At 43.2% G+C, this 26,257-nt stretch overlaps 1 protein-coding gene across 2 annotated transcripts; it reads right to left on the reverse strand.

Moving 5' to 3' along the window:
* Window positions 1-20,297: 20,297 nt before the first annotated feature.
* Window positions 20,298-24,836, reverse strand: LOC109755352 (protein NDL1). 2 transcript variants are annotated; one of them, XM_020314266.4, is made up of 11 exons: window positions 24,584-24,836; window positions 22,292-22,391; window positions 22,097-22,194; window positions 21,888-21,976; window positions 21,723-21,783; window positions 21,556-21,642; window positions 21,383-21,460; window positions 21,237-21,293; window positions 21,088-21,143; window positions 20,847-20,982; window positions 20,298-20,779 (listed from the first exon to the last, which is right to left on the reverse strand). In XM_020314266.4, the coding sequence occupies exons 1-11, from the start codon at window positions 24,644-24,646 to the stop codon at window positions 20,558-20,560; spliced, it is 1,047 nt and encodes a 348-aa protein (XP_020169855.1). In that variant the 5' UTR covers window positions 24,647-24,836; the 3' UTR covers window positions 20,298-20,557. The 2 variants fall into 2 exon arrangements, with proteins under 2 accessions (XP_020169855.1, XP_073357407.1); XM_073501306.1 differs by lacking the exon at window positions 24,584-24,836 and adding an exon at window positions 24,085-24,490.
* Window positions 24,837-26,257: the final 1,421 nt, after the last annotated feature.

Consider the following 26,257-nt stretch of genomic DNA (forward strand, 5'->3'; position numbering starts at 1 on the left):
TGCATCTGACATAATTATCCATCACCGATCCAATGCCTACGAGCATTTCACATATTTATCTTTGCTTAGTTACTTCACCGTTGCCACTGTTACAATTACTACAAAACTACTACTGTTACTTTTGCCACCGTTACCGTTCCTTCCATACTACTTTGCTACTAAATACTTTGCTGCAGATATTAAGTTATCCAGGTGTGGTTGAATCGACAACTCAACTGCTAATACTTGAGAATATTCTTTGGCTCCCCTTCTGTCAAATCAATAAATTTGGGTTGAATACTCTACCCTCGAAAACTATTGCGATCCCCTATACTTGTGGGTTATCAAGACTATTTTTTGGCGCTGTTGCCGGGGAGCATAGCTCTATTCTTTGAGTCACTTGAGATTTATATCTGTTGATCACTATGAGGAACTTGTAAGACGAGAAAACCAAAATTTATCCCTCAACTACGAGGGGGGTAAGGAACTGCCATCTAGCTCTACACTTGATTCACCTTTTGTTTTGAGTAAACTTGCGACACCTAAACTTGCTTATGCTATTAATTCTGATATGCCACATGTTATTGATGATGCCACTTCTGCTTTGCATGATACTTATGATGAAACTACTTCTATGCTTGATACTACTGTGCCACTAGGTGAATTTCTTGATGAACAACTTGCTAGGGCTAGAGAGAATGAAATTATTGAAACAGATAATATTGATGAAAGTGATGATGAAGATTCTCCCCCTAGATATGAATTGCCTGTTGTGCCTGAGGGTTATGTTAAGGATGAAGAAACTGCTAGAGATTTTCTTGCTTGCAATGATAGATATGATATTAAGAAATTACTAGCTAAGCTGAAAGAAAAATCTTTGAATGCTAGAATGAAATATGACCCTGCTTTTGCTACTTCACCTATCTGTATTTCCGATAAGGTTTATGATTTCTCTATCGATCCTGGGATAATTACTTTGGTTGAATCTGATCCTTTCTATGGCTATGAACTGAAACTGTTGTGGCACATCTTACTAAATTAAATGACATAGCCACCCTATTCACTAATGATGAGAAAACTCGTTACTACTATATCCTTAAATTATTTCCGTTCTCATTAAAGGGTGATGCTAAAACATGGTTTAATTCTCTTGATCCTGGTTGTGTGCGTAGTCCCCAGGATATGATTTATTACTTCTCTGCTAATATTTCCCCGCTCATAAGAAACAAGCTGCCTTAAGGGAAATATATAATTTTGTTCAAATTGAAGAAGAGAGTCTCCCACAAGCTTGGGAGAGGCTTCTCCAATTACTTAATGCTTTGTCTGATCATCCTCTCAAGAAAAATGAAATACTTGATATCTTTTATAATGGACTAACCGATGCTTCCAGAGACCACCTGGATAGTTGTGTTGGTTGTGTTTTCAGGGAAAGAACAGTTGACCAAGCTGAATTGCTATTGAATAATATGTTGACTAATGAAAATAATTGGACACTTCCTGAACCAACTCCTAAGCCAACTCCAAAGAAAAGGGGTATTCTATTTCTCAGTCCTGAAGATATGCAAGAGGCAAAGAAATCTATGAAAGAAAAGGGTATTAAAGCTGAAGATGTTAAGAATTTACCACCTATTGAAGAAATACATGGTCTTGATAACCCGACACAGGTAGTAAAGGTAAATTCTCTCTATAGATTTGATGAAGGTGATATTCCTTGTTATAAGTCTGCTAGCCAATGCTTAGATGAGTTTGATAATTTTATTGTTAAACAAGAAAACTTCAATGCTTATGTTGGTAGACAATTGAAACGTACTGCTTATATGATTGAACACTTGAGTGATTATATGTCTAGAGTTAAAGGTGAACTTAAACTCATTAGTAAACATGCTTCTATGGTTACCACTCAAGTAGAACAAGTGCAAGCTCAAAATGATTTGCTCAATGAATTAAATAATAAGAAAAATGATAATGTTGTTAGAGTTATGACTAGATGGGGTAAAATGACTCAGGAACCTTTGTATCCTGAGGGCCACCCTAAGAGAATTGAGTAGGATTCTCAGAGAACTAATGTTGATACACCTAGTCCTTCTAAAAGGAAGAAAAATAAAAATGATACGACTTTGCATGCTTCTAGTGAACCTGTTGTTGACACACCTGATAATCCTAATGATATTTCTATTTCTGATGCTGAAACACAATCTGGTGATGAACATGAACCTAGTGATAATATTAATGATAATGTTCATGTTGATGCTCAACCTAGCAATAACAATGATGTAGAGATTGAACCTGTTGTTGATCTTGATAACCCACAATCAAAGAATCAACGTTATGATAAAAGAGACTTCGTTGCTAGGAAGCACGATAAAGAAAGAGAACCATGGGTTCAGAAACCTATGCATTTTCCTCCTAAACCATCCAAGAAAAAGGATGATGAGGATTTTGAGCGCTTTGGTGAAATGATTAGACCTATCTTTTTGCGTATGCGTTTGACTGATATGCTTAAAATGAATCCTTGTGCTAAGTATATGAAAGATATTGTTACAAATAAAAGAAAGATACCAGAAGCTGAAATTTCCACCATGCTTGCTAATTATACTTTTAAAGGTGGAATACCAAAGAAACTTGGAGATCCAGGAGTACCAACTATACCATGCTCCATTAAAAGAAACTATGTTAAAACTGCTTTATGTGATCTTGGAGCCGGTGTTAGTGTTATGCCTCTCTCTTTATATCGTAGACTTGATTTGAATAAGTTGACACCTAATGAAATATCTTTGCAAATGGCCGATAAATCAACTGCTATACCTGTCGGTATTTGTGAGGATGTGCCTGTTGTGGTTGCAAACGTTACTATTTTAACGGACTTTGTTATTCTTGATATTCCCGAGGACGATGGTATGTCTATTATTCTTGGTAGACCCTTTTTGAATACTGCAGGGGCTGTTATTGGTTGCAACAAAGGCAATGTCACTTTTCATGTTAATGGTAATGAGCATACGGTACACTTTCCGAGGAAACAACCTCAAGTCCACAGTATAAATTCTATTGGAAGAATTCCAATGATTACTATTGGAGGTTTTGAATTTCCTCTTCCTACTGTCAAAAAGAAATATGATATTCTTATTATTGGGGACGTGCATATCCCCGTTGAGGTAACCTAGTGCTATTCAAAAATTCTCCGGTTTCATGCGATTCGAAATGAGTTTGTTAACAAGACTTGATCAACCTTGTTAGTGGATTCCTTTTGATAAGCATGAGATGGATGAAGTTAGAAAGCACAACCTTCTGTACCATCCTTTTACTTTCTGTTATTTAGATTAAATAAAGCAAAATTAGTATTTTTTTTTGTCTGTTTTCTGAATTATCCGTGCAATAAAAAATACCCCGAAAATAAAAGTTCTCCAAATGCCCTGAAATTGAAATATGATTATTTTTCTAGAATATTTAAGAATATTTGGCACTGAGAACACATCAGGGGGAGCCAGCACCTGGCTACGAGGGTCCAGGGCGCACCCCCTGCCTCGTGGGCCCCTGGTGGCCCCCCTCCACTTATTCCAGCACCCACACACTCCTTCTTCCTCCCGAAAAAATCATCCACCAGCTCAAGCACGAGTTCTAGCTCATCTTGCTGCCATTTTCGATCTCCTTGCTCAAAGCTCCACTCACAAAACTGCTTTGGGGGATTGTTCTTCGGCATGTGACTCCTCCAATGGTCCAATTAGTTTTTGTTCTAGTGCTTTATTCATTGCAAATTTGTGCTGCTTAGGTGACCCTGTTCTTGAGCTTGCATGTCAAATTTATTTGGTCCCAAGTAGTTCGAATGCATGATATAGTCTTTAGGCACTTGTGGGAGTAGTTGCTATCAATTTTGTTGAGTTTGGTTCACTTTTATTTTGAGTTACTAAAAATTTCAGAAATTTTTCAGAGGAAGAAATATGTTTAGGAAAATGTACCAAGGTGGTTCTTCAAGGAAGCAAGGACCCAAGCCCGCAATACGTGAGCCAGACCATGAACTACCAAGAGAAGCTCAAGTGCGGCCTTGTGAATGGCCTTCAGAAAATTTCATGGTCCAAGCAGGAATTAAGGAGGAATTTGACGCATATGTGCGTAATGCTGAACTCGAGGGCTTCATGTTAGATAAGTGCCCCCAATATTACCACCTAACTGATTCCTTTGTGAGAAGGTTTAAATTTACATCTTCATGCAATTCTCACACTGTCCTATTTGATCTCTATAATAAATCTTATGCCATGGACATAGAAGATTTTAATACTGCTTGTAGACTCCCGCAATGGGGTAGTGCTAGTGAACCTCGCAAATCTGAGTTTAAAGATTTTCTTGTTAGTATCACTCTGGGGGAATCTAGAGAAATAACACAAGCTACCATAGGGAGCATTCATTTTCCTGCTATACATTATTTTGCTCTCTTTATAGGTAGATGCATAAACGGTAAGGATGAGGCATGTCAGATGTGTGTTCCAGATCTTAGTGTTCTCAAGAGTGTTGTGTTAGGAGATAAACAATATAACGTGGGGGGCATTGTTGCACGTAGGTTGCATAATAACAGTATTAGTGGAGATTTGTTCGGTGGAATTTATGCAACCGGTGTAGCTAATTATCTTGAGATACCCATACATGAAAATGATATGGAATTGCCTCCTGCTTATTTAGATTATAATGCTATGGTTCGCCATCAGTTTATTGAGAGGAATGAACAGTTCCTCCAATACCGACTAATCTTTGACAGACGTCGCACTGCCCATGTTTCTCTCCCTGCTCCTGGTTTCTTTGACTTTCAGGCAAAAAGGAGATATATTATAACCAGGGAGGAGGCAAACGAGCATGAGAGGAGGACGGAGGCAGCTCGCCTCCAAGCTGCAGCTCATGAGGCAATAGCTGCTGCATCTCAGTACGACCCCAGCTACAACTTTGATCCATGGGCATAGACCAACTTAGGCCAAAAGCCTAAGCTTGGGGGAGTACGTATTTCTCACCGATTACATTCATGTTCACACACTCATTCTACTTGTCGGTGCTCATACTTTTTCACTGTACTATCCATGCTAGTTTATTTTCCTTTTTCTTGCTTTCTTCTTGTGTATTTGAAAAACCCTTAGAAAAACCAAAAAAAATTAGTTGTAGCTTTTAGCTAGTTTACTTTCCATGCCTGTAGTAGTAGTAACTAAAAGAAAACCCAAAAAGATTTCTCGTTCTTCTTTTGCTTGTTGGGAGCTTTCCTGTGTAAATAGTTTTATTTCCTTTCTTTTCTTTGGGGGTCGAGAGGACAAGACCATAATGAAAATGTTGAAGTGGCTCTTATATGCATTATTGTTGATTTAACAAAGAGCCCATGTTACCTTGTCTTCTCCCTTGTATTAAGATGCCTGCAGATTCCAGCTTAGTCCAATACACGTGCACCATTATTATTATCCACACCATTCGGTCGTGCGAGTGAAAGGCAATAATGACGATATATGATGGACTGATTGAGATGAGAAAAGCTAGTATGAACTCGACCTCTCTTGTTTTTGTAAATATGATTAGTTCATCGTTCCTGATTCAACCTATTATGAATGAAACATGTTTGCAATGACAATTAGATATTATAGTTGCTCATGCCATGCTTAATTAGCTAGGAGTTTATAATGGTTTACCTTGCATGCCAACATGCTATTAAAATGGTTGTGATGTTGTATGATAGGATGGTATCCTCCTTTGAACGATTCGAGTGGCTTGACTTGGCACATGTTCACACATGTAGTTGAAACAAAATCAACATAGCCTCCACGATATTTATGTTCATGGTGGATTATATACTACTCATGCTTGCACTCAATGTTTATTAATTTTAATGCATGTTCATGACTGTTGTCGCTCTCTAGCTGGTCGCTTCCCAGTCTTTTTCTAGCCTTCACTTGTACTAAGTGGGAATACTGCTTGTGCATACACTTCCATAAACCCCAAAGTTATTCCATATGAGTCCACCATACCTTCCTATATGCGGTATCTACATGCCGTTCCAAGTAAATTTGTATGTGCCAAACTCTAAACCTTCAAATGAAATTTTTTTGTATGCTCGAATAGCTCATGTATCAACTAGGGATGTCTGTATCTTCCATGCTAGGTGGGTTATTCTCAAGAGGAGTGGACTCCGCTCCTCACTCACGAGAAAATGGCTGGTCACCAGGATGCCCAGTCCCATGCTCAAACCAAATCAAAATAATTGCAAACAAAACTCCCCTAGGACTGTTGTTAGTTGGAGGCACCCGTTGTTTCAGGCAAGCCATGGGTTGATGCTTGTTGGTGGTGGGGGAGTATAAACTTTACCATTCTGCTTGGGAACCGCCTATAATGTGTGTAGCATGGAAGATATCGAGATCTCTCGGTTGTTATGTTGACAATGAAAGTATGCCGCTCAAAATATTATTTATCTCTATTTCAAAACCGAGCTCTGGCACCTCTACAAATCCCTGCTTCCCTCTGCAAAGGGCCTATCTATTTACTTTTATGTTGAGTCGTCATCCTCTTATTAAAAAGCACCAGTTGGAGAGCACCGCTGTCATTTGCATGCATTATTATTAGTTTATATTGAGTATGACTATGACTGGATCTCTTTTACCATGAATTACAATGTTTAGTGAGTCCTTGATATTCAGAGGTGCTCTACATTTATGTTTTGCGTTCTCAGAAAGGGCTAGCGAGATACCATCTTGTCATATCATATTATGATTGTTTTGAGAAAGTTTTGTCATCCGAGATTTTTTATTATTGCTCGCTAGTTGATTATGCCATTGATATGAGTAAATATGAGACCTAAGTGTTATTGTGAATATGGTTAGTTCATAATCTTTGCTGAAAACTTGAATGCTGGCTTTACATATTTGCAACAACAAGAGCAAATAGAGTTTGTAAAAGTTTTTCTTTATCACTTTCAGTTTATCAACTGAATTGCTTGAGGACAAGCAAATGTTTAAGCTTGGGGGAGTTGATACGTCTCCATCGTATCTACTTTTCCAAACACGTTTGCCCTTGTTTTGGACTCTAACTTGCATGATTTGAATGGAACTAACCCGGACTGACGCTGTTTTCAGCAGAATTGCCATGGTGTTACTTTTGTGCAGAAATAAAAGTTCTCAGAATGACCTGAAACTTCATGGAGAATATTTTTGGAATATATAAAAAAATACTGGCGAAAGAATCAAGGCCTGGGGGCCCACACCCTATCCACGAGGGTGGGGGGCGCGCCTACCCCCCTGGGCGTGCCCCCTGCCTCATGGGCCCCCTGGTGCTCCACCGACCTCAACTCCAAGTCCATATATTCACGTTCGAGGAGAAAAAAATCAGAGAGAAGGATTCATCGCATTTTACGATACGGAGCCGCTGCCAAGCCCTAATCTCTCTCGGGAGGGCTAATCTGGAGTCCGTTCGGGGCTCCGGAGAGGGGAATCCATCGCTGTCGTCATCATCAACCTTCCTCCATCACCAATTTCATGATGCTCACCGCCGCGCGTGAGTAATTCCATCGTAGGCTTGCTGGACGGTGATGGGTTGGATGAGATTTACCATGTAATCGAGTTAGTTTTGTTAGGGTTTGATCCCTAGTATCCACTATGTTCTGAGATTGATGTTGCTATGACTTTGCTATGCTTAATGCTTCTCACTAGGGCCCGAGTGCCATGATTTCAGATCTGAACCTATTATGTTTTCATGAATATATGTGAGTTCTTGATCCTATCTTGCAAGTCTATAGTCACCTATTATGTGTTATGATCCGTTAACCCCGAAGTGACAATAATCAAGATACTTACCGGTGAGGACTGTAGTTTGAGGAGTTCATGTATTCACTAAGTGTTAATGCTTTGGTCCGGTACTCTATTAAAAGGAGGCCTTAATATCCCTTAGTTTCCAATAGGACCCCGCTGCCACGGGAGGGTAGGACAAAAGATGTCATGCAAGTTCTTTTCCATAAGCACGTATGACTATATTCGGAATACATGCCTACATTACATTGATGAACTGGAGCTAGTTCTGTGTCACCCTATGTTATAACTGTTGCATGAGGAATCGCATCCGACATAATTATCCATCACCGATCCAATGCCTACGAGCTTTTCACATATTGATCTTTGCTTAGTTACTTTACCATTGCCACTGTTACAATTACTACAAAACTACTACTGTTACTTTTGCCACCGTTACCGTTACTTCCATACTACTTTGCTACTAAATACTTTGCTGCAGATATTAATTTATCCAGGTGTGGTTGAATCGACAACTCAACTGCTAATACTTGAGAATATTCTTTGGCTCCCCTTGTGTTGAATCAATAAATTTGGGTTGAATACTCTACCCTCGAAAACTGTTGCGATCCCCTATACTTGTGGGTTATCAACGGCAAGGAATGTGGACAGTAAATAATAGGTGTTAGCCACGTTTGGTGGCTAACGGCAGCCTTTGCCGTCTGCCAGGGGACGGCAAACTCCCACATTCTTTGACGCCTACCACAGACGGTAAAGTAACCAAATGGTATAGCTCCCAGATTGCACAGGTTGCTTCCACGTGGCCTCTTTGCCGTCTGTGGTAGACTGCAAAGGCCCCTTTTCCATCCCTGGAAGATGGCAAAGAGGCTGCATTGCCTCTTTTTTCTTATATCCAAGCATTTTAACTGCAAATATATGATATATTTTTTTCACAGGGCAATTTCACGGCAGACATATGACATATCCAACACACAAGTTTCATCATACATACATAACCAACACATAGTTCCATCCATACATATTACAATAGTTTCATATTGTTCATCCATATAACAAGTTCCACATTGTTCATCGATACAAAAGAAAAACAGAAAGGGAAAACAAGCACTCCATCAATGCAAGCTTCCGTGAAGTGAATGAAATCTGCAAAATGGGAAACAAGAAAGTTAGAAGAAGAAGAAGACATTTATGAGCTAACTTAGGTAAAATGGAGCTAACCTAGCTAATTATTCCATTTTTGAGTGAACTAAGCATATTATGCCATTTTGATATAAAGCACGTAAGTATAGATCATTATTGAGCTAACTTAGCTAAAATGGATCATTTTGGAGCTAACTTAGGTAAAATGGATCACTTATGTAACTAAGCATTTAAAAACCTAATATTTAAATATTAGGTGAAATGATCTGTTTTAGCTAAGTTAGCTCATAAATGATCCATTTTACCTAGGTAACTAAGCATATTAGAGCTAACTTAGGTCATTTTGGAGCTAACTTAGGTAAAATGGATCATTTATGAGCTAACTTAGCTAAAATGGATCATTTTGGAGCTAACTTAGGTAAAATGGATCACTTATGAGCTAACTTAAGTAAAATGGATCGTTTATGAGCTAACTTAGGTAAAATGGATCATTTTGGAGGTAACTTAGGTAAAATGGATCATTTTGGAGATAACCTAAGTAAAATGGATCAATTATGAGCTAACCTAGGTAAAATGGATCATTTTGGAGCTAACCAAGCTAAAATGGATCATTTTGGAACTAACTTAGGTAAAATGGATCATTTTGGAGCTAACATAGGTAAAATGAATCATTTTGGAGCTAACCTAGGTAAAATGGATCGTTTTGGAGCTAACTTATGTAAAATGGATCATTATTGAGCTAAGGTAGGTAATTATGCCATTTTTTAGTTAACTAAGCATATTATGCCATTTTTGACATAAGTAAGATAAGTACAGGTATTTATTGAGCTAACCTAGGTAACTTAGCGTATTAGAGCTAACTTAGGTCATTTTGGAGCTAATTAAGCTTATTATGTCATTTTCGAGGAAAATAAGCTAAGTATATGACATATATGAGGTTACCAAGGTTGTTATGCAATTTCAAACCTAAGTAAGCTAATTATGCCATTTTTTACATAAGTAAGCTAAGTGTATGTCATTATTGAGCAAACCTAGGTAACTAAGCATATTAGAGATAACTTAGCATTTAGAGCTAACTTCGGTCATTTTGGAGGAAACAAAGCTAAGTATAGATCATTTTAGAGCTAACTAAGGTAAAATGGATCATTTTGGAGCTAAGTAAGCTAATTATGTCATTTTGGAGGAAGATAAGCTAAGTCTAGGTCATTATGGTAAGCATTTTGGAGGAAATAAAGCTAAGTCTAGGTCATTATGCATTTGTTAAGCAAAACACTAGAGAAAACTTACCATCATCACGGAGGTGAAGCACCGGTGTGGCTCGTGTCGGTACCACCACTTGGAGAAGGATCGTGTGATGCTTGTCTGGAGGCACGGTGCACCAAAGATCATTTGCAATGTCTCGTTAGCATGACGACACTCAAATGTTAATACTAGTAACTAATGACCATTCAAATTAAACTCATCGTGGTCCCCGGAGCAATCTCTGGCACCGGCGGAGGGGTCTGACCGGCCTTCTGGCACACAGACTGCACATTTGGTTTTGATGGGTCAGTCATACTAGTTAGTAACGGAAAGAACATTACGTGAATGATTTGGCTAATATGCAGAAGAAACTTACCACGAGGAGCTCGTACATGGCTCGGCTCTGCATGTCTTTCCGTGCCCTCTCCTCCTCCATCAACCTTGTCGTCTTCTCCTTCAACTCCCGCTGCTTCTCCTCCGCATGCCGGTCCCTCTCCGCCAGAAGCGCCTAGGTTCTATCTCTCTCACTCTGAAGAGCAGCCTGCAACACCACTCCTCGTTAGCATTGTAATCATCGATGGTCGCACACACAATGTAATGGAGGAAAGATAGCTGACTCCGTATAACTAACCTGGAAGGAGAGCTCGACTGGCTATTGATGAGGCCTCGTCTCAGGAGTAGAGCTCGAATGGCGTCCCTTGATCTCCGGGAGAGTGCGAGGACAACGGTTAAGTCCATCTCCAATGGCTATCGAGCCATGGGACCTCCCGCCACCAGATATCATCACCAGCTCTGGATCAAACTGTTGGCTCAGGTTAAAGTCCTCCCCTTTCCTCGTCTTCCCCTCATCTCTGTACTTCATGAGTTTGTTGTTGGAGGATATGTTGGTGAAGTTCTTTGGATTATCGAGGTCAGATGGCTCGAATGCCTTGACCTTCTTGTACGGCCCAGTATGGGCCATGGCATAGAGGTCGAACACCTCTGGCACCTCCGCCTTATTGTGTTTTTCCTGAAAGAGAGGAACAGAGTAAATTTGTAATTAAAGGTCTCAAGCTAGAATGAAGAATGAATTTCATGAATCATGAAGCAAACCACATACCCAGTTCCGCCTGAACTAAAATAAGTTGGCGCTGCCTTGATGGTGTGGCACACCTTCCATTTGGGCATGCTTGTACTTGGCATTGTTGTGCTGGAATGCCATTCGTTTGAGCGCCACTCATCACCAACACCTCGCAACAATCCATCTGATCCGCACACCATCTCGGGGGCACCTAAGTTAGTAAAGAGAAAAGTACTTGAGCGATATGCCTACGAATCAAATCAAATCAAGGAAACTAAGTACAAGGCCTTAAGAATAGGTAATTACCGTCATGTGCTGCTCCTTCTTCAGAAACTTACCACGGCATGTCGGCTTGCTCCTCTTAATACCACGTGAGGCGTAGTAGTTTCGAACAGCCTGCACCCGAGCCTCGTGCCGTAAGTTTTGTAGTAGGCACCTGCACTCGGTGTCGATAACCTTTTGCAGCGGCCTCCTCGTATCCCTCCTCAAACCTGTAGAAGCTCTGCAATCGAACGAGACAACATTAATTAGTACAATAACTAGCTATTTGAAGATTGTTAATTGTGTAAAGGAGAAATTACCCAAAAGTTTCTGATCACCATCTCTGCCCTCGTGTGGCACAAGACACCGTCGATCATCACCTCAGGTGGGGCCGGGGCAGCCAAGTAGTGCTCCCGGCTCAATCCTAGCTCCAGAACCTGGCCCTCACCGGGCAACGTGACAAAACCCGGGAAATTTTGCCGGCAAAGCACACCAAGGACAGAGTTGGGCCTGCGCACAACATCAACGTGGTGCCAACCCCTGCAGTATGACAAGGCCAACGCATTAGATATTTGAAGAAACGTGAAGGCAAATGGTACAAAAAGAGTAAATGCACTTACCTCTCCCTATCAGGGTAGATCAAACACCTCTGCTCGCGGGTCGCCGGTATGGGCGGGAGCTATGTACAACCACGCTGGTAGACGGTGGCCCCCTCAACCACCTCGCCATCGCTATCAGCCAGATCCCCGCCACCATCAGCATGGCCACTCGGCCCCTCAGGCAGACCCGTTCAGGTACCCCATCCGGACGTCTCTGGGGACGGAGTCTCGTGGGGCCAAGTCTCGTGGGTAGAAGGCCCGTCGACCCGAGGCTCGTGGACCGGAGTCCGCGTAGCCTCCTCCTCAGACGTGTCCACCCTAGCAGTCATGTGCTCGAGTGAATCAGCTAGGGGTGGCGGCGAAGAAGGCGTAGGATCCTGCCTACCTCTCCCACGGCCACGTCCTCCCCAACCTCCTCTCTTCTTCCCTACCCGACCTCCTCCCCCGGTGGGCAACGACGCCACAAAGAAGCGCCCGCCGGTGTCTTCATACTATTGACCAACGCTCTCCGGAGAGTCTGGGGTGGAATGGAAGTACCACTCCCACTACGCGCCAACGAAGAAGGAGCCTTGGAGCGCTTCTTACCCGCGCCCACCATCTTTCAACACCTGCCATGACATAGAGCAAACGAAATTAGTACAACATAAAAATATGTAATACCGACATGAATAATAATATGCATATAATAGTACTAGTGTATCATCATCAAGTACAACATAACTTAGGAACCCCTCGGCGATCATCGACCCCTCGACCCTCGACCCCTCGGCGATGAGGATTAAAAGCCAAGTTTTGAAACTTCAAACAACCAAACTAACAAAAAATCGTGGCGTAGAAAGAGAAACAAAAGACGAAATAGTACATAGTGAGAGGTTGTGCAACTAGGATGATTTTATGTACCAGCTTTTTTAATGAATTGGAGAGGATGATGGCGAAGAAGTCAAAAGACACCAATGGCTTTCGAGTTCTTCACCATCATCCTCTCAAATTCGTTTAAAAAGCTGTTACAGAATATCATCCTAGTTGCACAACCTCTCACTACGTATTGTTTCGTCTTTGGTTTCTTTTTCTACGCTTTGTCATGAGTCAGTTTGGGTGTTTCAAGTTTCAACACTTGGCTTTAAATCCTCAGCGATCATCGACCCCTCGACCCCTCGACAATCCTTGACCCTCGACCCCTCGGTGGTCCTATCGAACACCTTCACTATGAGCATGGCGTGGCTGTTGGCATAGCTTAAGTCGCCGACGTGCCCGAGCTAAAGGTCATCAGCGCGGGCGAACTACTTCCATCCGTTCTTCGCGCACGGATGGAAGTAGTTCACCCACGCTCATGACCTTCAGCTCGGGGACGTCCTCATCTTAAGCTACGACACCAGTCGGTCAGCACTCGGACCGGAAGATCCTCGGCCATCGAACCCTCGACCCTTGACCCTCGCCCCTCGACCCCTGACCCCTCGGCAATCCTCGACACTCGACCCCTCGACGACCCTCGACAACTCCCGAAATGGGTCCTGCAAAGACTGGACTATTTTAGATCTAGATTTTTTTTGGCAAGGAGTCGGAGAAAAGAAAAAATATTGGTTGGCCAAATGGAGCATGGTTCAAGGCGGCCTTGGAATCATGACCTGCAGGTCAAGAATGAGGCCTTACTTAGTAAATGGTTATTCAAACTTCTTACTGAGGATGGTGTTTGGCAAACCATATTGCGCAACAAGTATCTAGGCCAAAAGGCTGTGTCCCAGGCATATTGGAAACCTGGTGGCTCACACTTTTGGGCTGGCCTAATGGTGGCAAAGAAACATCTCCTTCGCTTTGGGTCTTTCGCGATAAAGGATGGGTCGGAGATTCGTTTCTGGGAAGACATCTGGCTAGCCAATGCTAGTCTCATAAAACAATATCCTGCCTTATATAATATTGCTCGCGATAAGAACAATACTATTGCGCACATGTTCAGTTCATTCCCACCGAATATTTCATTCTGGCGGGATTTGATTGGCCCCCAATTTCTGTCATGGCATAATCTTTTGTCCCGACTGGATTCGATTAACCTAACACAAGGACGGGATGTCACACCCACGATGCGGCTATATCTCCCACGTGTCGAGGCACGACATAGAGGCATAACCGCTTTGTGGTTTTGTCGCAAGAAGGGTCATCTTCACACAATCCCATGTAATGAACAAGAATGGGATAAAGAGTTGACTTACAATCGCCACTTCACACAATACATAAATAATCATACATCAAACAGAGTACACACATAGGTCCGACTACGGAACCAAAATAAAAGAAGACAACCCCAAATGCTAGATCCCCGATCGTCCCAACTGGGCTCCACTACTGATCATCAGAAAATGAAACATAGTAACGACCAAGGTCCTCGTCGAACTCCCACTTGAGCTCGGTTGCGTCATCTGCACTGGTATCGTCGGCACCTGCAACTGTTTGAAAGTATCTGGTGAGTCACGAGAACTCGGCAATCTCACACCCGCGAGATCAAGACTATTTAAGCTTATAGGAAAGGATGGGGTAATGAGGTGGAGCTGCAGCAAGCACTAGCATATATGGTGGCTAACATACTCAAATAAGAGCGAGAAGAGAAACAACGGAACGGTCGTCAACTAGTAATGATCAAGAAGTGATCCTGAACTCCTACTTACGTCAAACATAACCCAAAAGCCGTGTTCACTTCCGGGACTCCGCCGAAAAGAGACCATCATGGCTACACACGCGGTTGATGTATTTTAAATTAAGTCAAGTGTCAAGTTCTCTACAACTGGACGTTAACAAATTCCCATCTGCCACATAACCGCGAGCACGGCTTTCGAAAGATAATACCCTGCAGGGGTGTCCCAACTTAGCCCATTATAAGCTCTCACGGTCAACGAAGGATATTCCTTCTCCCGAGAAGACCCGATCAGTCTCGGAATCCCGGTTTACAAGACATTTCGAATGGTAAAACAAGACCAGCAAAGCCTCCCGAATGTGCCGACAAATCCCGATAGGAGCTGCACATATCTCGTTCTCAGGGCACACCGGATTGTCCAAGCTTCCGATAGGCGAGCCCAGAGTTGCCCCAGGTGGCCACCGGCGACTAACGGGTTGGACCAACACTCAGAGGAGCACTGGCCCGGGGGTTTAAAATAAAGATGACCCTTGAGTCTGCAGAACCCAAGGGAAAAAGGCTTAGGTAGGCAAATGGTAAAACCAAGGTTGGGCCTTACTGGAGGAGTTTTATTCAAAGCGAACTGTCAAGGGGGTCCCATAAATCACCCAACCGCGCAAGGGACGCAAAATCCAGGAACATAACACTAGTATGACGGAAACTAGGGCGGCAAGAGTGGAACAAAACACCAGGCATAAGGCCGAGCCTTCCACCCTTTGCAAGTATATAGATGCATTAATAATATAAGAGATATTGTGATATCCCAACATAACCATAAACCAACACGGAGCAATCTTCATCTTCACCTGCAACTAGCAACGCTATAAGAGGGGCTGAGCAAAAGCGGTAACATAGCCAAACAATGGTTTGCTAGGAAGGGTGACAAAGGTCAGAGGTGGTTTCATGGCAATTTGGGAGGCATGATATAGCAAGTGGTAGGTAGCGCAGCATAGCAATAGAGCGAACAACTAGCAAGCAAAGATAGAAGTGATTTCGAGGGTATGGTCATCTTGCCTGCAAGGTTCTCAGAGTTGTCGAAAGCTTGATCCTCGTAAGCGTACTCAACAGGTTCCTCGTTCACGAACTCATCTCCCGGCTCTACCCACAACAAGAACACAAGCAAAGGGACCACAATCAATCACGGAAAATGCACAAGCAACATGATGCAAAACATGTATGATATGCGAGATGTGGTATGCGATGCATATGCGTGCTCCGGAAGAAAAAGGGTGAACAAGGCAGTAACTTGGCAAACCAAGTATGCCACTGGAAAGATGAGATGATTTCGGTCGAAATCGATATAAAGATCACCGGAAACGGATGCACGGTTTGCAAATGGCAAGCAAAACAAGAATGACACGATGCTGCGATTAACAGCATGATAGCACTTAGAATGCAACAAGTAACAATGCTACAGCACCCCAACATAGCAACAAAGCATATAGAAGTAATCTACAGGAGATGCTTGACAAAAGATGAACATTGAGCTATGGCTAGATCACAACACAACAGGTTCGAAAAAGCATGGCAAAAGTGCAAAAGATATCAGGTTCACAGACGAGAAAATACTGGACATGGCTGAAACAGCATCAGGTAGCACTGTTCAGAGCAAGAAAAACACATGCTACAGGAACTTAACATAGAAAAACAAGGCATGGCATGAATCTATTAAATGCATAGAACAAAAGTCCCTTACTGACCATGAGCCAAAAAGGATCAGAAGATATAATGGCGCCCATGTAAACATAGCAAGTTTCGTTAACAGGTTTCAGACTTAGCAGAAAACAGAGCATGGCAGTAAACAGAATTATGAAGGCATCTTGGTGAGCTTGATTCACTCACCACAAAGCAATGCATGACAAAATAAGCATACCTACAGAAAGATGGCATGTTTATTAAGCTGACCATGGCAAGAACAAATACATTACATGAAAGGATCAACTACAACAAGCTTGGCAAAATTGAATAACACGTAAACAATCTGCCAGGAACATTTTATAGCAAAAGTAGAGCAAGATTGAGACATGCTATGGCATTCCATAATTGCAAACAGGGGCATGTATGGATAGAGCACAACTATATCTACAAAACATCCTTACTGAACATAACCAAAAGGAGTATGGATCTCTCTAAAGACACATGGATACATGGCAACAAAATAACAGCAGCAACAGACTTGGTGAAATTACTAAGTCCCTAAAAACAGAAACATCACGAAGCCTAGTTTGCATGCTTGTGCTAGTCACCACATAGATCACAAAAATACATGGCATACACCTCTGTAAATATGGCATGGCATACATCAAAACATATGTAGAGCTCATACTCATAAGATGCACACATCAAATGCAACAAAAATAACAAATCACCAAGTTCTGATAAGTAACAGCAGTTAACAGCATATAGCACTCTTGCACCAGAGATTTGGGCATCAAGATGGACTCAAATGAACATGGCATAATGGAACAAAATGAAGAGCATCTCGAGACGAACATTTCTATATATCCAGTATGCAGAGAGTTATGATGCAATGAACAGAGCCATATATTGTAAAATATCTGGGACTTGAGAATTTCGGGGGGGGAGAAGAGGAAGTCAACCGTGGCGTGGATCTGGATCGGGCTCGCCGGAGTTGAGGCAGCAGCTCGCGGGAGATGGAGGGGACGCGGCGGCCGGAGCTCGGGGGAGACGGGGCCGGCCGGAGAGGGCGCGGGGAGGCGCCGGAGTCGAGGGAGACGGCGGACGCGGGCGGCGGAGGCGGTGGCCGGCGACGAGGAAGAGGGCGGCGCGGGCACGGGCCGGCGGGGAAGGCGGCGCGGCGAGGTGGGAACGGCGGCGAACGGCGGAGGAGCTCGGGGCTCGGCGGGCGAAGAGGAGGTGGCGGCGCTCGGGGACGCGGGGACGGGCTCGCGGGGGCCTCGCCCGGGCCGGCGGCGGCGCGGCGTACGGGCCGCCACGTGGCGCGCGAGGATTGGCTGCGGGCGGCAGCGGCTGAAGCGTCCGACGGCGGTGGACGTGTCCGGTGGCGGCAGGGGCGATTTTGCTAGGGTTAGGGGTGGTTTTGCCCGAAATTTCGGAGGGGGGGTATTTTATAGGTAGAGGGAGCTAGGAGACTCCAAATGGAGTGCGGTTTTCGCCCACACGATCGTGATCGAACGACCTAGAGCATGGAAAAGACTTAGAGGGGGTTTTAGGCTGTTAGGAGGGGGGTTTGCTGCAACACACAAAAGGACTTTGCGGTTACCCGGTTAACCGTTGGAGCATCAAACGACCTCCAAATGGAACGAAACTTGACATGTGGTCTACCGGTGTTATACCAAGGCCACTTGGCAAGACTCGGTCCATTCCGAGAACGTTCAACACCCGCTCACGAAAAGAAACAAGAGGGGTGCGCCGGTGCATGTGGGAGTGTCGGATTGCAAAACGGACAATGGGGAAAATGCTCGGACGCATGAGACGACCACGTATGCAAATGAGATGCACATGACGACATGATATGAGATGCATGAAATGAACAAAAAGCAAAACGAAAAACAAAACCCAACCACGGAGGGAATATCATAACACATAGCCGAAAATGGCAAGAGTTGGAGTTACAAATATGGAAGTTACATCCGGGGTGTTACACGGGATGTGTTTTGTTGGAACCTTACTGCATCAGGGTCTTTCACAGTAGACTCTATGTACCGTGCGCTCACCCATTCTGAGGTACCAGTGAGTAATAACAAGAAAATTTAGAAGCCAAGATTCGACTAAAAGTGAAAATCTTCATGTGGTATCTTCGTAGGGGGGTTGTGTTAACCAAAGACAACCTCGCACGGCGCAACTGACCAGGGAGTAAGAAGTGTTGCTTTTGCACTCATGACGAGACAATCAAACATCTCTTTTTCCAATGCAAGTTTGCATGTTCTACGTGGTCAATCATCCAAATAGCGTCAAATTTATATCCGCCCATAAATGTTGCCAATATATTTGATCGTTGGTTGGACGATATTCCAAATAGGTTTAAAGCGCTTATAAGGGTGGGAGCGTATACCTTAATTTGTCGCTCTAACTATGTAGAAACGATTTGGTTTTTAATGGAAAAAATGTTTTTCCTCTACAGGTTATTTTCCGTTGTACGCACTCGCTTCATACATGGTCTACAACGACCGGAGCACCAACCGTTGTTTAAGACGGTGTATACGCGGTTGGAGCAAGTGGCTACGGAGATTTCTTTTCCCAACATGGGTGACAGCAGGCCCGTATCTTGGCATGTGCAAGTGGAGCGGTTGCACAGGGCCTCCAAATTCCAGGGGGGGCCAAAATCAGCGGTTACTACTAGTCAATTGTTTTGGTAGAGTACTAATTAATGCGCTTTACTGCTAAATGAAAAGGGCAAACCTCACGTCTCTCTCTTTCTCTCTCGGTATTTGCGTTTCTTATTTTCACTGCACGTTGAGTGATCCAACACCATGCATTACCACATCATGGTCTTCAATCTTTGTCCCCACTAATTAGTTTCTTGTAGACAAGTATATTTTTTTCTATTTCTGATTTATTTCATCGTTATTTTATTTTTTATTTTTGCGGGATAAACTTCTGATCTATTCATCTTTAATCATGGCAGTACAACGAATACAAAAAATAATAAAATTACATCCAGATCCGTAGACCACCTAGCGACGACCGCAAGCACTGAAGCGAGCCGAAGGCGCGCCGCTGTCATCGTCCTCCCTCACCGGAGCCGGGCAAATCTTGTTGTAGTAGACAGTCGAGTCGTGCTAAGGCCCCATAGAACCAACGCACCAGAATAGAAACCGCCGCTGATGAAGAGTGTAGATAAGAAGGATCCAACTTGAAAACACACGAACAAATACGAACGACGAACAAATCCGAGCGAATCCATCAAAGGTAGATCTACCGGAGACACACCTCCACACACCCACCGACGATGCTAAACGCATCACCGGAACGGGGGCTAGGCGGGGAGACCTTTATTCCATCTTCAAGGAGTCGTCGCCGTCTCGCATTCCTAAGTAGGACACAAACCCTAACAAACCTCGGAAAAAGATCTAAAAACGGAGCCCTCCCACCGGCAAGGGCCGAGATCCACTCCGCCCCCATGGTCCTAAGGCCACGGGAGACGGGGCGGACCGAAGCCGGCGCCGGCGGGAGGCAGAGGAACCCTAGCTCTTTGCTTTTTGGGTATGTGGCGGCTGGCTATTGTTATTTTATTCTTGGCAACAAGTAAATTATTTTTTTAATGTGAATTTTTTTGAGAAAAAGTTGTATCATCACAATAGTTAGTACAAACTATTTTAATTGATATGTTTACATATAGGACCTAAATTTGATTTCGCACCGGGCCCGGATTTGAAAGGTACGGTCCTGGGTGGCAGCATAACCTCCGGATCGATCCACCGCCACCTTCAACATAGGCATAGTGTCGGTCTATAAGACTCTACTATTGCCGATATGTCAGTTTTTATTTCATATTTTTTGTCGGACTTTTGGATTTTGTTGTGTACATCTTATTTATGCAAAGGCCGAGTGGTACTCATAATATTTTGTATCCAATGATGCTACATTCTGAGATAATAAAATCGTCCTTTATCGAATCAAAAAAAAAAGGAACACTTCACCTTTCCCTATTATTTCCCTTTTGCTTTAATCGACAATGTAGCAAGTGGAGTATAACAATTTACAGGATAAAAATCAATGGAATGGAATAGAATACCACTAACCTACCCAACCTGTCATTTCTTATCTACATATAACAGTATTAACACAAATATCTCACCGATCCACATGTTAGCCTAAAAATTTCACCCTAAATGGCAAACACCTATGCCGCCCTTATTCACTTGCTCTACACTTGAAGCCGCGCTCGTGTCTTGATTGGCTTTAGCTTTACTCCCATGCTCTCAGGCGAAAGGAGCTCCGGCGATATACAAGATGGGCTCAGGGGGCTGCGCGGGCTGCAGTCGAGCTGGCTTGGCTTGTAGAGGCCGTACCCCATGAAGAAGTACTCCATCGGTATAAGCATTGCATGAGGTTGCTCCTCCGTCACGAGTGACCCGCATGCTTGCACCTGCAACAGATTTACAGATGTCAACACAACTAAAACATTTAAATGGTATGTAAATATATATTTTTACCTCAACTAGAGCACAATATCTCCTATCGAGCTTTGCTGTCATGTGAACAGCCTCCGCGTGGAACTGAGAATTCTCGCCAACAAAAATAAGGGTTCTACACTGAAGCTGCTTCAGCTCTTCCGTCAAATCATATCTCCTGGAGATCATTCCAAAATTTGTTTCAGTTCAGTATGAACTATGAACTAACCTGGCACTAGAGTTACTGGAATGAAGAAACATGCAATGTGCAATGTACACTTACCCGTTCATTGTCTGTACAAACTGCCACACGTTCATGCTCTGCCGCTGATCTAGCAACTGCAACATGCCAAAGAACATAAGTCTAGACTTAATAGCTCAAAGGGAAAAGAGAATAATTAATAGAGGAAGAGAACAGTATGCGGTGCTTACACTTCTACAAGCCTGCACTATATCTGATTCAGGTGACTCAGAGCATCCCCTTACTTCCTAAGGATTCAAGGATATAACTTAAGGATGTGTTTCAAGAAAAGCAAAGGAAATGTCATGTGGAGGAAGTTAAACCAAGCCATAGTTACCTTGCTGAAGAACCGCTGCAGTAAGCTTTCCTTGACCAACCCACACATCCCATAGTAATACAACAAATTTGACTCCACCTAAGAATGCAAAATTATCACTAGTTCGGTACAGTCCTATTTTTTAAAGGAAATATCAAATTTGGGACCCAGTATGTCATATGCTGCAAAGTTACCTTACTATACAACCACTCAGTCCAAGTGGGGGCTCTACATAGGGGTGAAACAAGTACAAGACCTAATACACGCTCCCTATACTTTGCCTGCAGAAGAGTGTGTGGATCAATAAAAAGTCTTCATAAATAAGCAATACACAGAACACATGCTTGAAAGAAACACCTACTGCAAAGAGAGTAAGAATGTAAGCACCCGCAGTGGCACCTAAGCACATAACAGAACCTAATCTGGAATGTGCAAATTTGACAAGAAAACAAAAGTTAATCCACAAAATATTGGCAAGATCGTTTGAGCTTGATAGAAATTTTAAAAGAATCCAATAGAAGATTACCCAAAGAAATCAAGAACATCTGCAACCTGATCCGCCAAGTCATCAACAGATGGTGCAGGTCTTTTTGGTGAAATTGGAGCTGCTCCCAACTACATGATTTGCACAATAGGATGCAAGAAAAGCAGTAATGAGAAAATATAAAAACTACAAATTATGCGATGAATCATGTTAATGGCAAATGCAAGGCTTAGTAGTTGCAAATTACTGACCTCGTGTCCTGGGGGGCTGATATGGTAAATGCAAAAATTGTGAAGCAGCAGTGAAGCAGCTTCAGGGCAGAAGAGTAATCCTTGGAAACAAGACATATCTGAGAAGCAATAACATGGAGTTTAGCGCTCAATTTTCAGATTGCTGGACTAATTTCAAGAAAGCTCGAGCACTTTAAACTAGCGTGTTGTACTTACGATTTAAAGCAACATCTGGATAAGTAACAAGAGCAGGCTTGTCATGATCACCATACACTGCAACAGATACAGATCCATGATTTGTTTGTATATGATGTTCCTGAAGAAACAAGAGGAATGAGACAGTGTTAAAACACAAACAAAGAAAATTTGAGGGGGGGGAATCTAACAAAATAGCACCCAGCACGAAAAGTAATTCTGCAGAATGCAGCGCGCAGCATAAAATCAAAAATTAACTATTCCACAGCAACAGGTGTGCATCCACTGAAAGACACATGGGACAAAATAACGGAAGGCTCATATTTGACCAAGCACAACTTCAGTATGACAAGTGATGACTGATGAACCATCAGCTGCCTCAGCTGCCTAAAACTTAATGACAAATCTGAAGCAAGTAATGATGTTAATGTGAAGCACCATCATGAAGACCCTATCCAACTAAAATACAAAATAGATGTGCCAAGTAGTCTTCATCTGTCCAATATAGATAAGCATGGAATCCAGATGGTACTTCAGGGCCAATCACTACAGAAACCAACAATATGTCTAAATCCAGAGCTGAATGTATATCCTGATAGCATCAAGATACCCCTTGAGAGTAGTGCGCAGAGCACCATGTATGTGTCTTATGCTTATACAGAAAATATATATATCAGTAAGTCATTTTTGTTTAATTCATCAGTAAATCTATTCAAATACAGCTTGACAAATTAGGTGTCATGCACTATCTGTGTCCATACTAAACCAGCTTGATGTGGACTGAAAGACACCCATACAAAGAGAAATGGTCCTTTAAATTTGGTCAAGACAGGCATTAAAGTAATTATTATCGCAAGATTTCTTAGAGGCGAGGAAAAGGTAGAAGTCCTCCCCTGACGCTTAAAGGAAATAATTTCTCTAAAATGATGCAAAGGTGATGACTTCATGATTGAAGGATCTTTGTTTTCTCTATATTTATAAAAAGCTGAAAAGATGCTAAAAAAAGGGAAAAGGACATGAATAGTTTCATTATGATGACTGTGCTAAAGCAATGATCCCTAAGCATTTGTTGTAGGACAAAGCAAAGTACTATACTATTCTACAGAGCAAAAGCCATAATCACACGCAAATAGCCAAAAAATATACACTTGTCATCAAGAAAATAACAGTCCAAGACAACCACAAATTAAAGTTCTTTTTATCACGGGAAGAATGATTATGGCCTAGGTATTGCACAGAGCACTGATTGGAGTTGACAGCCACGGCACAAGCATCGTATTAAAAATGCGCAGAAACTGACGTGAAAGCGACTTGTAAACCGCACTCTCCTCAATATTTCAACCAAACACTAGTCCACGGCCAAACAAAAACTTCGTCCAAACTGTATGAAGATTCCACAGGCCAGATAGTTTGGCTTGAGAAAAACAAACCAACAACCAAACAAAAGTACAGCTTCTTTACAGGAAATGGTAAGAGGTTGCAGCTATTAATTAATTGCACCCCCCACATACGTAGAACAAAGAATTTGCACAGCGCAACATACTCAGCGGTAGAAATCTATATTCATAAGGACCGAGAAAGCACAATCAGGTGAATAAAGAACTGGGCGACTGCTCAAAGAAGCGCCAAGAAGAAGAGTGGAGGTTAGGAAACCCAAGCAACAGGCAAGGGAATCTTTTTGTGCTGAAATCGTGCCAACAGGCAAACGTAGGCGATTCCGGTGAGCTGAATTGCTTGAATAAATTAATTATTAAGGTAACCAGCGAGCAAGGAGAATGTGACCAGGCCATAGCCGTAGGTTGCAAGGGACATACGTAGGCAGACGACGACGAAGACGACAAGGCCAGCAGAGGATGCTGCGAAAGATTCACCATCTCGTAGCTAAATATGGCAATCGCTTCAGCAGACGACGAAATGTAGCATGCAGAATCGAATCGCAGGTGGCGAAACAAGCGGGAACAGTATGCCACAAATACAACAGGGAGGTGCCTGCTTTATTGGTGTGGAATCCCGGAGCAACAGTATACCAAGACGGACAAAGTCTCCTCCAACTGGACTCAACAATTCCAGTAGAACCCTGCTTTGGTTTGGTTGTACTCCACAGTCCGAGTAGAATCAGAAATCGGGCACCAAATCATGAGCTGGTTTTGGCGAAACAGCCACGCGACACAACACCATAAAATCGAACAAATCCCCAATCCATGGCCGCAAAAGCGCACCCTAACCAAATGCAACAACAGCCCAAATCACGGAGAGGAAAAGATGGGCCCAGACAGCACGGATTTCCAAGAAACGGGGGCAGGGCGGACTGACCTTGCCGCCCAAGGAGATGCGCTCGACGTCGACCGACACCACGGAGCCGCCGGAGTCCCCCATCGCCGTCCTCGACGCCGGGGGCCTCCTCCCCTCTCTCTCTCTCTCCCCCCTCCGCCTATAAATGCTCCGCTCGCCTCTCTCTTTCTCTCTCTCTCCTCCTGTCTGTCTTGGCGTCGCTTATAAACGAAGGAGCAGCACGCACACACGCTCTCTTTTTTTCTCACTTTCATTCACTTTGGCGTCGCCCGCCTCTTCTTCGAGGTTGAGGAGGCGTTCCTATATTCGCTCCGCTGATCTTGCACTTTCCTATTATTGCAACCCAATCCCCAGGTTACACATTACACATTACTCACTTCTTTTGAAAACCAGCTATGCTACGAGGTTAAGGTGGTGTTTGGTTTTCTAGTCCTAAGACTTTTTCTAGTCCCAACTAAAAAGTTCTTAGTCCCTAAAAAATTCCTCCCTGTTTGTTTCCAGAGACTAAAAAGTCCCTAGTCCCTTCCTAGAGGTTATTAAATGACCATGTTGCCCCTAGTATATAGAAAAATAACAATCAAACAACACCATGGGGTGGCGGGCCAATGGGTGCATGGTGGGGCATTATTGGAAAAGTCCCAAAAAGTCCCAAAAAGACTCTCCTTGAGAGTCTTCTTCATTTAGTCCCAAATGCCTAGTTTAGTCCCTAAAAAGTCCCTCCCGTTTGGTAAAAAACTCTCTAAGAGGGACTTTTTCTAGTCCCTACACAAAAAAGTCCCTGGAAACAAACACCCCCTAAAAGAGTCTAACTAACCCGATATCCTTTCTGAGTTCAGACTCATAACTGGTTTCCCTACTGGATGGTCGGTCATCGGTCCTCGGCTATGCAGCTACATCAGCAAGTGCTACGGTGGCAGCGGTGTGAGGCTTCTTGGCAGGGCTGCCAATCCCATGGAGACGTGGATAGAGATGGCAATGGTACCCATTACCCGTATATCCTGCGGGTAAAAACCTTATTAGGGTATGGGTATGGGACAAAAAGTTACCCATGGGTATATAAATAGGGAAATTTGAAACCCATCGGGTAGAGCGGGTACGGGTATGGGATCGTGTAACACCCACGATGCGGCTATATCTCCCACGTGTCGAGGCACGACTTGGAGGCATAACCGCAATGTGGTTTTTGTCGCAAGAAGGGTCATCTTCACACAATCCCATGTACTGAATAAGAAAGGGATAAAGAGTTGGCTTACAATCGCCACTTCACACAAATAACAAGTTAAACATACCTCATCCAGAGTACATTTAAAGGTCCGACTACGGAACCAAAATAAAAAGAAAACAACCCCAAATGCTAGATCCCCGATCGTCCCAATTGGGCACCACTACTGATCATCCGGAAAAGACACAAACAACGACCAAGATCTTCATCGAGCTCCCACTTGAGCTTGGTTGCGTCACCTGCACTGGTATCATCGGCACCTGCAACTGTTTGGAATATCTGTGAGTCACGAGGACTCGGCAATCTCACACCCACGAGATCAAGACTATTTAAGCTTATGGGTAGGATAAGGTAATTAGGTGGAGCTGCAGGAAGCACTAAGCATATATGGTGGTTAATATACGCAAATGAGAGCGAGAAGAGAAGCAACGCACGGTCGAGAAGCTAGAAATGATCAAGAAGTGATCCTGAAG

This window comes from Aegilops tauschii, chromosome 6, assembly GCF_002575655.3.
Source record: "Aegilops tauschii subsp. strangulata cultivar AL8/78 chromosome 6, Aet v6.0, whole genome shotgun sequence".
Taxonomy (NCBI): domain Eukaryota; kingdom Viridiplantae; phylum Streptophyta; class Magnoliopsida; order Poales; family Poaceae; genus Aegilops; species Aegilops tauschii.